Raw genomic sequence first — 16,713 nt, forward strand, 5'->3', positions numbered from 1 at the left:
CAAGAATAAGTAAACAATCAATATAATATATGAAATATTAATGTAATATTAGGTGTAGTAAAAAGAAATACATTATTTTTCACGCGTAGACGAGATACAGATTACTAAAGCCATTGGAAAAATAATGGATTTCTTTTTACTACATGTAATATATTGATTGGTGGTTAATTTTCAGAATGCAGGTGTGCCGAATTATCTAATATTAACTGTAAAAGCAATCGACAGAGATCCTGGCGAGAATGGCCGTGTTAGCTACCATTTGAAAATCGGCAATAGAAACGTTCAGGAAACTGAGGAATTTTCTATAGACCAAGAGACCGGCGAACTTCGATCGAAGATTATTCTCGACCGTGAGATCAAGAGTAAATTTGAAGTAAGTAATATATGAAATTATTTTCTAATGAGCTCGAAATTCTATGAACATTTTCTTTCAGCTTGTTCTTGTGGCAGCCGATCATGGCAGTCCTACAGCGTACGAAACACTTCGTTTATTAACAGTTCAATTAGTTGATACAAACGATAACGTACCGCAATTCTACGAGGAATATAATTTCCATGTATCCGAGAATCGACCAAAGGATTATTTCATTGGCAAAGTTACAGCGGAGGATAAAGACGAAGGCAGACATGCCAAAGTTTATTATTACATAGAAGCAGGTAAATAAATAATATACACAAGATATTTAAAATTATACTCTTTTCTTCTAATTATATCTTCTTATGATTTCTTGATTAAAAAATTATTTTTCGATAAATATATTTTCACAATTTGAAGATTGAGATATCTTATGAATGTATTATTTATTTTTTAAGGAAACGAAGGATACGCCTTTTACATGGACAAATCTGATGGCAGTATCTACGCAAATAAATCATTTGATCGCGAGACAAGAGATAAATATGTTCTTTCTATTCTTGCGTCCAACGATCCCGATCTTTACATCAATCCTGCACAATCCGGCCGACCGTTGACTCACAATCCAGAACACGGACACGTGAATGTAACAATAACGGTGTTGGATGAAAACGATAATCCGCCCATCTTTGAGCGCAATGATTATTATGCCGGTGTAAATTCCATGGCGAACATAAATGACTTCGTGACTAAAGTAACTGCTTCCGACTTAGATGTCGGAGACAACGGTACTCTCCATTACTATGTCGCCAGCGCGAATCTTTACAAATATGGCTCGGAAAAGCCGAGCGGCTCGATAGTGCCAAGTCCGTTCAATGTCACGCAGGATGGTAAACTCGTTACGAGCGGATACATGGCGGAATACAATCAAGACAGATTTATCGTCGAAGTTATTGCCAAGGAGACAGCCATTCCAGAAAGATACGCGATGACGAGAGTTCATGTAAGCTTTTTGCAATTGTCATTGTTATTGTCTATTATAATATAATATTAGTTTCACATTAACATTACCGGTTTTGTGACGTGATATTATTATTAGTATTGTATATTGGTTTGTAAGATTTTTTTACACGATTGCTTTATTAAATATCTTCATTTTATAAATTTAATTAATTTTTATTTTTTGTCAAGGTATGGGTGTTTGAGCCATCTCAATTAATACGAGTCATACTGTCCCGGCCTCCGGAGGAGGTGAATAGCGAACGCGACGAGATTGTTTCAGAGTTATCTAATGCTACACAAAGCAGAGTCGTAGTGGACGATATTAGATATCATGTTGACGCTTCTGGACATATCCGCAGAGAATGGTAATTACACGCAGATATAATTCTTTCTGAAATTTTTGTGTCACAATTTGTACATATATATCGTATGTATATATATATATATATATATATATATATATATATATCGTATATCATCTATATGAAATAATTTTTTAGGTGCGACATGTATTTGCACGTTGTTGAACCGAAAACTCAAACTATCGCGCCCATACCTCATGTACTCAAAGTCATTGATGCGAAATATGATTTTTTAAAACACTACTACGCTGGGTTTGCCATAGAGAATGTTGTAGTGAGTATCATGATATCGCAATTTAAAACTGTAAAATTGATTATTTTATAATAGTAAACTAGATAAAATAAGTCTTGTAGTATAACAACCGATAATATTACTAAAATTATTGAATATGTGTATAAAACTTACAATTATTTCAGCCCGCATATGCTGGGATTCAAGAAGAACCATTCGATCCTGCACTCGCTGCTTTAATAGCTCTTTTAGTTGTTCTACTCGTAGGTGCGGTTACTGTTACAGTCGTTTGTTGCTGTCTACGCCATTGGTAAGACTACCAAGATTTCAGACATGTTCTTATCTTACTCATTCATTCAATACATCTACATCAATGATGCTTCAGGGTGATAACTGTGCCAAATGATATACGTAAGAAGGACGGCCTAATTAAGAAACAGATCATTGACGAATTGAACACAACGGAGAATCCTCTATGGATCGAGCAGTAAGTCTTATTTCTCGCGCATGCATGACCTTACGTGCGATATATGATGAAATATTGTTCTTGATTGTAGAAAATTGAAGCTCTACGAGGAGCAGGAGTTAACGATGCAAGTGTTCAGCGAGCCCGAGGGTGGTCTCGGTGGCGAGAGACGCGGCAGTGGCGTAAGCGTCGGCATGGGTGATACATCCCAAGATAACACTTACGCAACCATCCAACATCCATTGCCTACGAACAGGCATCGTCCGACCACGCCGGATTACACGACACTTCCAGGAAATCATAATGTAAGTCGAGTAATGCTAATGGGTATTATAAGACAGTAAAGCCTTGTTACACTGACAGACTTAACTCTGATTAGTGATTCTCTCTTTGAGATCATAGTTTTAACTGTAATGGAGTGTTCTGAAAATTATAATAATCAATATCAGTTGTACGATATTGAAATTAAGTAATTACGCAATTTGGAAGTAACGAAAAGGACATGTGCATTATATACAGATAAATACAATATTTGGCCTAATGTCTCTTTTTGCTTTAAGAATTAATACATAAAAAAAATTGTAATCGTTAATAATGCATAATAGATGTCAGTGGTCACCCGGCTCTTACAGAAATTTAATAATTGAAGGTAGTGATTAATTCTTTTTATTTTTTTTTAAGTATTAAAAGCATCATTATTCATTGTTATGCTTTTAATACTCAAAGTAAGTAATTTCTAGTATTAAATTGTATTTCTGTAAGGACTGTAAGGTATAATTCTTAAACAATTTTTAATTCTTAAGCAATTTTTTGTTATGCTTCAGTTATACGAATCGGCAATGGGTTTTCAAGGATCAACGTTCCAGCCTTCCCCGAACGTGATGCCGCAACTGACGGTCGACCGCGACGGCCAGCCCCAGTTCGTTTCGGGGCTAATATAAATCAGCTCTGATACACGGGCACACTCAGCCCATCCTCTCCTCCTTCCTTTCTATCTCTAAATAAGCTCCGTCGCCGTACGTTGTACCTCTTTGTCCGCGGCTCTTTTTCATTGCACGCGCCTCTTCGGAGCGTACTTCGGGCGACTCGCATGCACACACCTCTTTGACAATAACCGAGTTAAATATTGGTCGGGTTTGTCCTGCGAGTAGACGCGTGTACGAGAAGAGCGACACAACACGACATGACATGAAACACGAGACACAACATTCGCGAGATCCGCCCTTTCTCACTTGCGTGACTTTTGCCATTTTCAGTTCAGACTCTTCCGCGAGAGCTTATGAAAGGACTCATGATGAAGAGTGACGACGAACGACACAGTCAATATTACTGGAGTAATTAATCCCTGTAGCTGGTGTGTGCATGTATATATGTGTGCGTTGCCAACCTGGGGTCCCGTCTGACTTTATCGTTAGAATTACTTTTTAGAAGAATCAAAAAAAAAGCAAAAGAAAAGAAAGAGAGAAGAATATAAGCTAGGTAAAATAGATACTGTGTGTGAGATAACTCGACACGACCGAAGCTTGGCACGACAGATATATGTATATAAGTGAATGTGTAGATTCCGTCCAGCCCAGTTTTTGTATTACTTTTCTCGTTAGTTTAATATTTATGCGTTTCCGAGGTACGTACGTGCGTTCGAAACGCGAACGCATCTTGTACGTTTTACAACGATCACTGCCACGTTTCTGGCATCTAAGCGATGCGGATTGCTGTATTTGGTGAACGAACAATTACGTCATTGTTGCTACTCGCACAACGGAACGTTTATAATCAAGATAGTGCGTATAATTTCTAAGTTAGTACTGTTAATTTCGTGTTAGTATATTTATTTAAGATAGAATATTAAATGACTGATATTTTTTTCTTCTTTTCAAGTAAACTGTGATTTGATTGCGCCCAAGTATGAGTGTGATGATTTAACTCGTAATGATTTTGCACGAGTCACTGGCGGTGGGCGGACATAGTCATATCATAGTTAGATGAAATAATGACGCTCGCAGCGAATTCCAGTGTCATTACGGCGAAATAATCTTGCCTTCGAAAACCTGTCGACTTTACACTTTAATAGCGACTTCACAAACCGTCCTCGGCTGAGAACACAGAGATCATGACCTTCGGGAATTCCCTGCGGATGCCACTTTCCGTAAAAAAAAACGTATCGCAACTACTCGATAACAACAGTAAACTTAACTTACGATCGAGTTATTTCTAAGAACATTTAATGTAAAACTATTATCGGTATCATGATATTACTAGATGGTTATGAATATTCCAGTTAGCAAAAGTATCTGTTTTATTAATTACAAATTTATTGTAATATTGTAACATATTTTATGTAAGTCATTAATAAAAAATATTCATACACCAAATCTTGAGTTAATCTATAAAATACATGAACCCGATCAAACTGCTTTAAGATTAACTGCTTTTTTTTACTTTTATCTTGATTGGTATTGTTCAAACGATTCAACTTGTAGAATTTCTAGGATAGTTTTCAGTTTGTTCTTTTACTTCCTCAAGATTGCTTTCAGAGCCAAGTTGCTGAAAGTTTTTGTTCTTTGATTTTGGTGTAAAATCTAATATCCGAACTAGTGATTCTGGCTGGTCGAGCCATAATTTGTATCCTTTTTTTGCAGGATACCTCTTACTATTCATGCAAATTAAACATGTCCATTTGATACCCTTTATGGGTTTTGATACTAATCTAACTCTTGCCGTCTCTCCAGGTATGAGTGGACTTTGACAACATTTACATACAGTTCTTTTCAAATTTGGTTCCCTAAGATAACGAATCGTTACAACTCTTGTAAATAATTCCTTATAATAAATCATCTAGAAACTTACGTGCGCAATACTGCCTTCTTAGCACAAGCGAACATATGGTTACCAAGATAAGATGCCATAACTCGATTCTTTAATGCCATTAAATGACTAGCCTGCAAGGAAATATTAAATCACAATAACATCATATGTTTCTATATTATTTTATCAAGTAAAAATAATCATAATGGATAAATAAATATCACTTAATAGATGATAAATTTCAAATTATTCGTACCTGATATAAATAATTCATTCTTTGAAAAACGTCTTTGTGCTGGCAAATTTGATTCTTTTCTATAAACATGTGTATATGTTACAATAAATGTATATATATATATATATATATATATATTTAGAAAGATTTTAATAATATTTAACTCACTCATTATAAAATTTATTATTTATTGCTCCAATTTAGATCGACAATTAGCAGTCTAACAATTTATATTGTTGAACAATAACGTAAATAATTCAATGATTAGTAATCAATTCCTCAATGACAATTTCACACTTTTAAGGTTAGGTTGAACCGGTTGGGTTAAGTTAGATTACTTCCATGCGGGGATTATTTGCAGCAAATGGCAGCTCCTTCTCATTTTAATGATACCTGCCTCGCTAGAGTAAATTTTTTGGAGATTAAACAAATACGAAGGTCAGAGCAAATGATAGCAAATAACAATTTTATTTCTCTCATAATACTTTATTATTGAACTTTTTAATTAAAAAATTCTTTGTTAAAAAATACATATAAAAATCCGTAAGAACTACCTAGTTTCATTTTCAATTCTAACATTTCGTTTGTTACATGGTATATATAAAAAGAATTAGCCAAATAGTATATTTAGCCAAGTAAAATTAGAATACAAACATTATCGTGTACTTTATGTACTAACAGTATATAAACATATATTTATATTTTAAGAATTGAATTAAACATAAATTCATTTAAATAATTTAATTTATTTTCCAATCAATATTTTAATCATTTTTACGCTGTCGTAATGTACTAAACAGGCATATCTTTTAACAAGGCAAATAATAGATATATCTTTTCTTTTTTACATTGCTAAAAAATAGAAAAGCGGAAAATATGTATGGAATCGAGATTATCTCCTCAATACTTTTGTAATTTGTTTTGAATAATTTGATTTTTGCACTGATGCATTATTTGTAAATACTCCTTTTCCATTCAGAATCTCTGAATGTAAAACTGATTCTAGACTTTTAAATACAGGCGTTGCGATACCCTTGATGGTATTCTTCTGGCTTGCATTGGAAGAGTCCGATTCTCTAGATTTAGTCTTACATTTCCATGTCAAGTTCGGCGTAAATTCAACTTCCATATCAAGCATCTCTTCAGTATCAAAAGCACAATCATTCATGGAATTCTGATTATCGTTTCTAAAAGGAAAGAAAAACATCATGAGCAACTATGTATGATTAATGTTCGTTTTTACCAATGTAAATCAACTTCAATTTTGATTTCATTTATTTTTTATCTTTTTCTAATTCTAAGAATTAGGAAAAGATAAAGAGTAAATTAAACCGAGATTACAATTATCTATATTGATAGAAATAAATTATATTTTATATAATTCCAGGGAATTGTTCACAGCGTATACAAATAATGATTTTATCTTTTTTATTGTTTTATAAAACTTTTCAATTAAAAAACTCTGTTAGAAAAAAATATGTATAAAAATCCATTATATGTATAAGGATCCGTTTCAATTTTAACATTTTGTTTGTTACATTATAATTAAAAAATTATAGTAAGTAACTTAGAACACATATTATAATTTATATATTTTCTGTCTGTGTTCGATTTAAACCCTTTTAGTGCTTCTATCCTTTCACATAATAAACGATAAAGACAAAATGATGATTATAAATACTTAAAGCTTGAGTGATTAAATCGAACTCAGCTTCTGTAATATGATATTCTATATATAAAATTGCAAATGTAGAAAAAATCTCAGGGACCTGAAACATATTCAAATTATAAGATGTAGCAAAAATATAGTACCGTAAATGATTCTCTTGTTCATCATTACTCTCGTCATAATGATAGCCATATTCTGCTAGAACAATGTCCAAATTGTCGCACTGCTCTTTTAAATCTTTGTACATCTCTTGTGACTCTTTTAGTAACTGATCTGTCTTATCCAAAGATGGTTCCAATTTTGATTGAAGTTTTTCCATCTCAACCTATGATTAATTGCACAATACATATAATCAAATGCTCACTTCACAATTTCTTCATAGTTAATACACTACTCATAATGCATGATATCTTATTTCCTACAGTATAAGGTACAGTAAGGTATAAGATATAATTCAGACTGTGTTTCAAAATTCATTGCCAGTAAATCTGTAATAAGTGTAACATGAACTATGCTGACAGTGAATTTTGGAACATATTCGTGGAATAATTACTTAGCAATATAACCAATGATATTTGAGTGAGTATGAATTATAATAGGAGTATGTTGGAGCATGACGCAAATAAACTTTAAGATATAAATTTTATCATTTCAAAATAATAAAAAAATTATTAAATGATTACAGATTATTTTAAATCATATTTAAAAGTAATACAACAAATTTTTTTAGTGATGGTTTATCATTTAGATTATAAATTATTTCAAAATAAGTAGTATTTTTTTAAATCAGTGCTCTGATAACAATGTATGGACATATTATTAGGTGTTGGAATTAATTCGTAGCGTTTTTTAATGAAAGAATGTTATTTATTTCACATGAGCATTAAAAAATACATTAATGAAAGTACTTCCCATCACTTGTAAAACGCTACGAATTAATTCCAACACCTAATATAAAATGACAAAAATCACAATTCTTTGTTCAATAAATACCTTATGTATTAAGATAATTTATGTAAAGTATTAGATTACATCTAATTCCTGCATCCAGTAAATAAATAAAATATTTATTCTAAATTTTTGTAATTAATCAATGATGAAATTTTGCAGTTAAGTTATTTTGAATACTTAAAGTACTTATACAAAAACATTTAGAGATTTTTATTTTTTTTAATTTTAGTTTATAACAATAAAATAATAACAATCAGGTACTAGTAATCCGGTTAAGGAATAGGAAAGCACTAAAAAGAAATGTTGAATCACATAGGAAATGGTTTAATAGTCACATAGGAAGATTGAGGAACGCAAACTCCGAGATAATATTAACCGAACAGTATTTACACCAGTATTTCGTATAGACTCCCACAATCCCTCCAGGTAGACATTAGTCTCAGCCGTACGTTCTGCATAGCCACCGATGAGAAGTTGCGGAGTTTTCCAGGTCTCAGAAAGTCTCTCGATGCCTTCATCGATATTGCGTGTTTTGCCTCGCAATCTGTCGAAATAATTTGAGCATGACGCAAATGTACTCTTCTCCATCTTTATTACCAGCTACACGCCAATGACTGGCAATGACTAAAGAATGGCTTTCGGTTTGTTGTGGTTTACAGCTGACTCAAATTGAATTTTCTCCAGTCTCTCTACTTTTCATTTCTCTTTTTTCTTTCTCCAACCAGAAAGGAACCTAAGAGAGGACATAAGGACCTTTTTCTTGTAAGCGTAAAATACTGTCACGCACTACTGCCCTCTGAAAAAGTGGATGTAGACTATATAGCAGCATCCACTTTTCTGCACTGAGGATACACACATCCATTTTTCAAGACTGATAAATCAATATTTGGTTCATTACCAACGAAATACTATTAAACACCATCGGCCTTGAGCAAATTTTCATGACCAGCGATTGGTTGATTGATTGCGAAAATTTCTTAAACTATAAGAATAATGAGAAATTTTCGGAATCGGTCAACCAATCGCTTGACGAACAATTTTCCGTTTTCTCTGTTTTAACTATCATCTAATTATGTAACGAAATAGTCGCTTTCTTAATTTTTGAATAATGTATTATACTGCGCCGTGAAATAAAAAATTTTTTGTACATTTGAAGAGGGCCTGAATATAAAGTCGAAACATGTATGTAATTGTATTCTAGTGTTTTAACTTTTGTCTTTTCTATAATTTGATTTATTATTTCTGTCTTTAATTATACTTAAACGAATAATGGAGTTTTATTAAGTTTTTTTGACTCTTATTAGCCTTTTATATCACGTTGTTTGAATTTTAAACATTAAGAATCCTATTATTTCAAATTTTTTCTTCTAAATCACGTATCAGAATCGTGATATATTTTTCAAAGAAAAAATAAGTTTCTTGAAATATATGATAAATGACTTGTGCGGTAATAGTTTATATATACATTCAAGATAATTATAATAAATGGACAGAATATTCATGTAGTTTTTACATTCAGTCAGTGCAGTCATTCTGTCATAATCATATCTATACATTTGTTAAATTGTTTTTATATTACAATTCAAAGCAAAGTGTAACATTTTTAGATATGACTAATAATCCACTTAATATTGTTAGACTTTTATTAGCATCTATAAGTTCAGTGTATCTAACAGAAACATCAGTCACTAAAGCTGAAATAGAATTAAAAGAACACATACAAAAATTATTATTGAATATTTTTCACTATATAATGGATCGGAAGTAACAGAAGAAATCTATCTCAATATCAAGAACCTTATAAACTATATAATTCTGAAATTATTGAAGATGACGAAGAAGCATAGAGTGAAGATAATTTAAATTTTCATCCTCAATGTTCAAATGATGACACAGACTTTGACAATTCTTATAAAAGATGAGCTGTTGAGTATTGCCAGAATTGAGATATTAATGAAAAAAATAATAACAAAAGGAATCATCTGCTAAAATCAGTGCAAAATAAATTTAGAAGAGTTTCATCTGAACGTCAATTAAGACGATGGGAAGAACAATTACATTCAGGTAGAAATCATATAGAAAAATTATCTTGCATCTCCAAATTTACACATGATAAATTTACTACAGGTGTTGAATCAAGATTCATAGTTCACGATACACAAAATTCGATTTACAAAGATGGGCTTTACAAGCTCTCAAGAAGAAATAGGAAATTTAAATCCTGTATTTAAAGCATTTCACAGTTGGGTATTCAAAAAGTCCTACTAAATTGTTTCGAGAAAAATTACGAAATTTGTAACTAGAAGAATAATAGAAGATTCCGTTAATTTGCAAAATACAGCTGATAATTTCCTGAAAACAGTGAAATCATTTATCGAACAGTTTGAAAATGTTATGAAAATGTTTTTAATTCTGATCAAAGTGGTTTCCAATTCATTCTGGAAGAAATCATTGTCTAATCAAGAAATAAAGAAAGTAGAGTGTGTTGTGCAATCTATATCATCAACAACACATTCATACACCATACAACCAATAATATCGTGTAATGGAAATTTGCCTTTATTTATTGTATTAAAAAAAATTAATGGTATATTTGGATCAAGAGTATAAAAAACCTTATTTACATCAATAAATGTTATTGTAAAAGCATCTAAATCTGGTAAAATGATTTCAGATAATTAAATAAATTTCCTTTTACAACAGATTTTCAGATATTGTTTTATTGTTAAAAAGTAAATATAAATTTGTATTAACAAAATTATAATCTTTGCGTTATTTCTATGATATATTTTATGTTTTATTTAAGAATCTCATAATAATTGTAAAATAGTTATTAATTTAACATTTATATTTCTTACAGATAATTTTAAAATGTGGTTAGAAGAATCTTATTTTCCAAACATTGGTTCTAATAACGTTCGATTCATAAACTGGACATTGTCCCAATATTATTTCAGATTTAACACTTGCAGGAAAATATATTACTACTATGATTATACCGAAAGGCACTACAGGAAAAATACAACCATTAAATGTATACGGATTTAGAATTTGGAAAAATTTTGCTAAAAGATTTTCAGATATTGTTTTACTATTGGAAAGTAATATAAATTTATATGAAAGAAATAATATAATAAAATTACAATTTTGATACATAATCCAAAAGTTCAACAACGTGTGATATCGAGAGTTGCAGTAATATAGTTGTAGTAAGATGTTCATGCAGAAAATCATTATGTTTAAAACATTTTTTCATCGAGTAATTCATTATTGTAATGAATGTAATGAGTAAACAAAATATAAATTTATTGTATATAAACATTTAGAAATTATTTCATTATTAAGTACGTTTAGAAATTATTACATAAATGATAAGTAAATAAGATGTTCACAATTATTCCTATCATCTATTTCAAAAAATATGATATAGATAAACTTATCTTTTCTTTGAAAAATATATCACGACTCTGATACGTGATACGTGATTTAGAAGGTTATTCTTATATCTCATTACACATGACGATTCAGACGCGAGATTTTCTAACAATTTAAATATATTTTATATATATATATATATTAAACATAGTTATTAAATATATATTTTCTAACAATTCAATGTATTTTCAAATGCAACAATTTTTAAAAAATGTATTTCTTAATGATTCAATCTTGTACAATAATTTTATAAAAGAATGGATTTGGAATTATTTTTAATTTTTATTCATAGAAGAAATTAATAGGTCAATTCTAAGCAGAATCGTAACTTGTTCTCGTAAAATTCGTAAGAACTTATAACCAGTATTCTAATTTTATGCATATCTATTGTAAGATTCGTAAATATTTACGATTTCTTGTAAATCATATGGCTAGAAAGCTGTCTGAATAAATAAAAAATATCGTATAAAGATATAAACGCTTCATAATTCTTATAAATCTTACGAGAATATATTACGAACCTTACAATTTTGTTTAGAATTTAGACATAAATGTCAAAGAAATAATAACAGGGTTAATATGTATATATATTTTAAAAACGGTATTTTTTTTCGGCAAATAAAACGATAAATTATATATTTAGAAAATCTAAATATGTACATATATATATATATATATATATATATATATATTTTATATGTTGTATGTAAAATTTAAACACATATATAATAAAACATATAGAAAACTATACAAATTTTATTTAAGACATCTTTTTAAGTTTTCAAGTTTTATATTTTATTGTTCCAACGACAATTACTTATGAACATGGATTGTATATAGAAGTGTTAATAATTAATTCTCGAAAATGATATGTTGTAATATAACTTTATTACACATGATTGAATTTGTAAAAAAATAATCTTTAATTTGGTAAAAAAAAATTTGAAAATTTAAGAAAATTATGGATGGTGGGGGTATTTGTTAAACAAAAAAGAAACAAAATTTTTTTTATCTATAGCTTTAAAGTACTTTTAAAACCGTATAACTTTTATTTAAAAAATTTTTTTCTATCTTTTATATTTCCGATATTCACCTTGAAAAAAAATACGTTTTTTTTTAAAGAGGTGTTTCACCCCTTAAATATGTGTTAGCGCACGTATAAAAAAATACGTGTCTCTTAGATTTTCGTGTTTAACAACATATCTCATGGAGAATCAAATCGGTTCCGGATAGTTGTGAACCTTCTCTTGTCAGTAGTAATGATAGGGGAAAGGGGGGAACCCATAGATGTTCCAAAAGTAAGTTGTAAATAATCTCATTAAAAGTAAAATATGTCGATGTTAAGACAAATTTGATCGCATTAACGAATTCATTTTTTGATATGTTTGTGGCACATTTAATGGAATCCCTCTTTTTTATTAATTCTTCTACCACAATATCTAATGGAATATTAGTGAACAGAGAAGTATTCCAATGAAACCATTATCTCTGTTTCTCATTCCAGTTAATTTATTGTGAGATTCAAAACTATTTTTTATTCTACTCTTTGATCATTTTTTTATATAAATTCATTTAGCTATAATTTACGTTACGCATACTATAGAATTTTAGAGATAAAAGCGTGTTTTGAATACCGGCCAATGATTTTAGATCGCGCACCAATCAAGTGTAAGGTTATTGGCCGCCTCGTCGTCTCGCTAGTGCGCGTGCGTGATGAAACACGCGACAGAGAGCGCAGTCCTGATTGGCCGCTTAAGTTATTTCGAAGGAGACGAGGCGCGACACTGAGTTCTGAAGAACCACTCGACCGTGGCGGACGTGTTTCGGTTTGGTGTTATAAGTTTACATATTTTTGAAAGTGTTGTCGACTTTGACTGAGCATTGAAATTCTCACAGTTGTCCCGTGATTTTGAATGACCCGTTCGTCCTGACGCTCGTCCGTGCGGCATGACGACGCCGTAGGCGCCCGATGTTCGTACGGGTTTCGCCATTTTCGCGGGCATTGCATCATTTTTTTTATTTTTGTATATCTCATTAAGACGTGATCTGGCCGTATCGATTTCCGTTTATTATTTCGGGAGACGGGAGCCATTAATCAAGAAGAAGAAGAAGAGGCGCTGCGTTTTTGTAAGTATTGTGTAATCGTTCAGTTTCAGTTTGCATGGCAGACCACGGCAGATGCGTAGTTTCGGCTAGGGCCTCGTGATTGAACTGGTTGAACTTTATGTACGATCGGTCGTAAAAGTTTTGTGATATCATTCGATCTGATCGGTCGTGTCTCGTCTCGCTTTGAGTGTACGTAACGTCACCTTAACTATATTTCTAAAAAGCGTGGCCGGCTTCGACTGTGCAATTGCGTTATATTCATAGTCTCTTCATTCATCTGTGCTGCGCGGAAATGTACTATTAGAATGTAATCCTGAGCTTCTTTTACATGTAAACATTATGAACGAAATTAAAAGTAATGATTTAACTGAAAATTAAGTTAAAGTAATTTCTTAAATCTAATGAACATATATATTAAATTTCATAAATTTTCATGTAAAGTACATTAAATTTTACGTACATGTACACAAATATTATTTTCCAGTTATAAATATATTAAATTTAATATATCATGAAATTAAGTTCGTTTCTTAGGCAAGATGGAAGGTGAGATAGACTCGTTTCTTTGTATTAATCTTGCAAAGTATTGGTATATATATCTTTGTTTTGATTTCCACGCGAAGCGAGCTTCACTACCTTCCCCCCTGCCAAGGGGCGCACGGACTTTCCACGTGAAATGAGTTTAGGACATTTAGAGGTGCTTTCCATTTGATAACACAAGTCGACACAAATATCGTTCTATCTTTGTCACTCTTTGAATGTCAAGAAAAATAGAACATGTCTTGTTATGAAATAGAAAGTATCCTAAGGTTTGTCGCGTTACATGCTCCAACATGCTCTAACATGCCATAGTTTCTACTCACTATAATTTGAGCGCATTGGAGTGAGTAAGAACTATGATAGGAGTACATTGGAGCATGTTGTAGCACACATGCGACGCGAACAACCTTACGATAAATCCCATGATCAATAATATTGATCAGGGTATCAATTATAAAACATTTTTAATGGTAAATCGCATTTGATACTTATTTTGAAACATTTTCTTACGTTACATTTTCACATTTTTGTATATGTAATTGATTATTTTTTATTAAACTAAATATTTGTCAAATTATATATAATGTGCGTAAATCTTTTATAAACTAAATATGTGCAATAATAATTAAATTTTTGTGATTTATCCTTTGAAACTTGTTTCAGATAGTTTGTCACGGTAGCTGTCTCAGCCTTGGATTGGCTACAATGGATTCGCATAGACAAGACGTTTATGAACAATTAAAATTCAATTTGTATAAAAATGACGCCATGACTGATGAAGCAACTGGAATCGCTACGGGACTTGTTATGCTAGGGTCCAAATCACATGTGATCTACGATATGCCGGTTGCAGTAGTTAAGTGAATGCACATTTTTTATAACATTCTTTTATTCTTCGCGTAATTTTTTTGTACTTAGATATTAAAAATTTCTGAGATATTTCTAAAAATTTATGGTGCTTATGGGAACTAGTAATTTTATCAAACTAATTTAGCTATCGATAGATTGTATTGAACTATTGTTGTTTTTAATGATGATTCTTACGTTTTTACATTTGTAATGCATGAACATCATTCAATGCTCGTTTCTTTTTTATCGAACGAACTCTCAAGCGTTGTGGATATAAAGCCTTACTATTTCGATCATTTTTGCTGATAGGAATGTTGTAATAGATAAGTCTAAATTATAAGTTATTTTATAGTATGATATGCAGTGTCTCAGAATGACTGCCAAATATTTTGTGCAGGTATAACGAACTAAACTGTCGAAAAGTTTTCTATTATTTTGCAATAATTTAACAAAGGTATTAATTAACTAAAAATCGCCGAATATTGGTTTTCAATAATTTTTTTACTGAAATACTATCATCTTTATCAAAAAATAGGAAAGGACAAAAATTATTTATTTTCTTCTCATAGAATTCTGAGAACTTTTTCAGAATTTTTTAATACCACATTTTCTCATATTGGTAAAAATAATTGCCAATAAGAAAATTCAGTACTAAAAAGTTGATAAAAAATTATGAAAAAATTCTTAGAACTCTATAAGAAGAAAATAAACAATTTTTGTCTCTTGCTTTTTTTTTTTTAAATTAATAGCACTTCAGTAAAAAATTATTGAAGACCAATATTCGGCGATTGTTAATAATTAAGATCTTGTTAAGTATTGCTAACATTGCAAAATGGTAGAGGATTTTTCGAATTTAGTTCGTTCTACCTGCACATGAAATATTTGGCGGTTATTCTGGGACACCCTGTATATTGAATTTTATACGCAAATGTGAATAATTAATATTTAAGAAAATAATTGATATGTAATATTGATATATGATAGTAATTAATAACTTCTATTTCCTCTCTTGTAAATTTATTATTTCTTCAGAGTTTTTTCATTTATGAAATATATTGTTAAATAGAATACGTTTGGATTTTTTATTTGAATCATAGTCTTATTTTTAATAAAAGATTTACATGAGTATTACATAATTCCTTTATAAGCTCTCAACAGTCTGCCTAATCTTTTCAAATAACAAATTTCTTAACGGCATACACCACAACGCAAGATGTTCGTAATTAATATTTTATATTTTAATCGCATAATAATCAAATAAATATAGACGTTTCTTAAATTAGGTCATCTTCAATATTACACAATTACTTATTCAAATTCGCGCATATAATATATTGTCATACCATCGCAATAAAGAATTTGATGTGTTGCGTTATAACATGTAAAAATAATCCAACAGGACAATGTTAACAATAAATTATCTTTTCTAAGTAGAACTTTAATAAAGAAGGTAGTCGAATATTGTATCGAATTATACTCTTGAGAAAATGTCTATTGTTTCTTTTCAATTTTGTTGTCTTTTCAAATAATTTCACCTTGTTATGAAAGAATCAATTAATTTTATTAGATTGTTTTTTATGATGTTGATAACACTGGGCTAACTCGAAGCATCCTGGCATTTTATACCACCCGGTAAAAAATGTGTGCATGAATATGTATAAATATAAACATTAGGGTGGGTCTTATTTACTCTTGATGAACATTTT

The 16,713-nt window shown here is 30.6% G+C and overlaps 3 protein-coding genes, 1 long non-coding RNA gene and 1 pseudogene across 8 annotated transcripts in view; 3 read left to right on the forward strand and 2 right to left on the reverse strand.

The window, feature by feature from the left end:
• Positions 1-4,789, forward strand: part of Cad87A (cadherin 87A) — a 271,251-nt gene extending 266,462 nt beyond the window's left edge. For all 3 annotated transcript variants that reach the window (XM_087412529.1, XM_087412530.1, XM_087412531.1), the window contains 9 exons: positions 176-373; positions 435-657; positions 814-1,358; positions 1,547-1,722; positions 1,858-1,993; positions 2,137-2,261; positions 2,337-2,438; positions 2,509-2,722; positions 3,242-4,789. In XM_087412529.1, the coding sequence (XP_087268655.1) occupies positions 176-373; positions 435-657; positions 814-1,358; positions 1,547-1,722; positions 1,858-1,993; positions 2,137-2,261; positions 2,337-2,438; positions 2,509-2,722; positions 3,242-3,358 (1,836 nt within the window). In that variant the 3' untranslated portion in view covers positions 3,359-4,789. The remainder of the gene's footprint in view (positions 1-175; positions 374-434; positions 658-813; positions 1,359-1,546; positions 1,723-1,857; positions 1,994-2,136; positions 2,262-2,336; positions 2,439-2,508; positions 2,723-3,241) is intronic.
• Rpp21 (ribonuclease P protein subunit Rpp21) overlaps positions 1-5,795 on the reverse strand; it is a 51,390-nt gene extending 45,595 nt beyond the window's left edge. For 2 of the 3 annotated variants that reach the window (XM_087412533.1, XM_087412532.1), the window contains exons 1-3: positions 5,626-5,795; positions 5,479-5,537; positions 5,265-5,356 (exon numbers count right to left, since the gene is read on the reverse strand). In XM_087412533.1, coding sequence (XP_087268659.1) covers positions 5,265-5,356; positions 5,479-5,537; positions 5,626-5,629 — 155 coding nt within the window. In that variant the 5' untranslated portion in view covers positions 5,630-5,795. Of the gene's footprint in view, positions 1-4,689; positions 5,200-5,264; positions 5,357-5,478; positions 5,538-5,625 lie in introns of those variants that run through there. The other variant, XM_011065058.2, reaches the window with a different exon arrangement.
• A 127-nt stretch (positions 5,796-5,922) lies between these two features.
• LOC105151383 (hypothetical protein) lies at positions 5,923-8,813 on the reverse strand. The gene is made up of 3 exons (XM_011065060.2): positions 8,468-8,813; positions 7,270-7,451; positions 5,923-6,644 (listed from the first exon to the last, which is right to left on the reverse strand). Exons 1-3 carry the CDS (start codon positions 8,663-8,665, stop codon positions 6,350-6,352), a joined length of 675 nt encoding a protein of 224 aa, XP_011063362.1. The 5' UTR covers positions 8,666-8,813; the 3' UTR covers positions 5,923-6,349.
• Positions 8,814-8,979: 166 nt separating this feature from the next.
• LOC147907525 (uncharacterized) lies at positions 8,980-11,369 on the forward strand (annotated as a pseudogene).
• A 1,935-nt stretch (positions 11,370-13,304) lies between these two features.
• Positions 13,305-16,499, forward strand: LOC147907526 (uncharacterized). Its single transcript, XR_015547119.1, has 2 exons — positions 13,305-13,639; positions 14,822-16,499. It is a non-coding gene; the product is annotated as an uncharacterized LOC147907526 (long non-coding RNA).
• Positions 16,500-16,713: the final 214 nt, after the last annotated feature.

Source organism: Acromyrmex echinatior, chromosome 13 (genome assembly GCF_024713525.1).
Source record: "Acromyrmex echinatior isolate Ae372 chromosome 13, ASM2471352v2, whole genome shotgun sequence".
NCBI lineage: Eukaryota > Metazoa > Arthropoda > Insecta > Hymenoptera > Formicidae > Acromyrmex > Acromyrmex echinatior.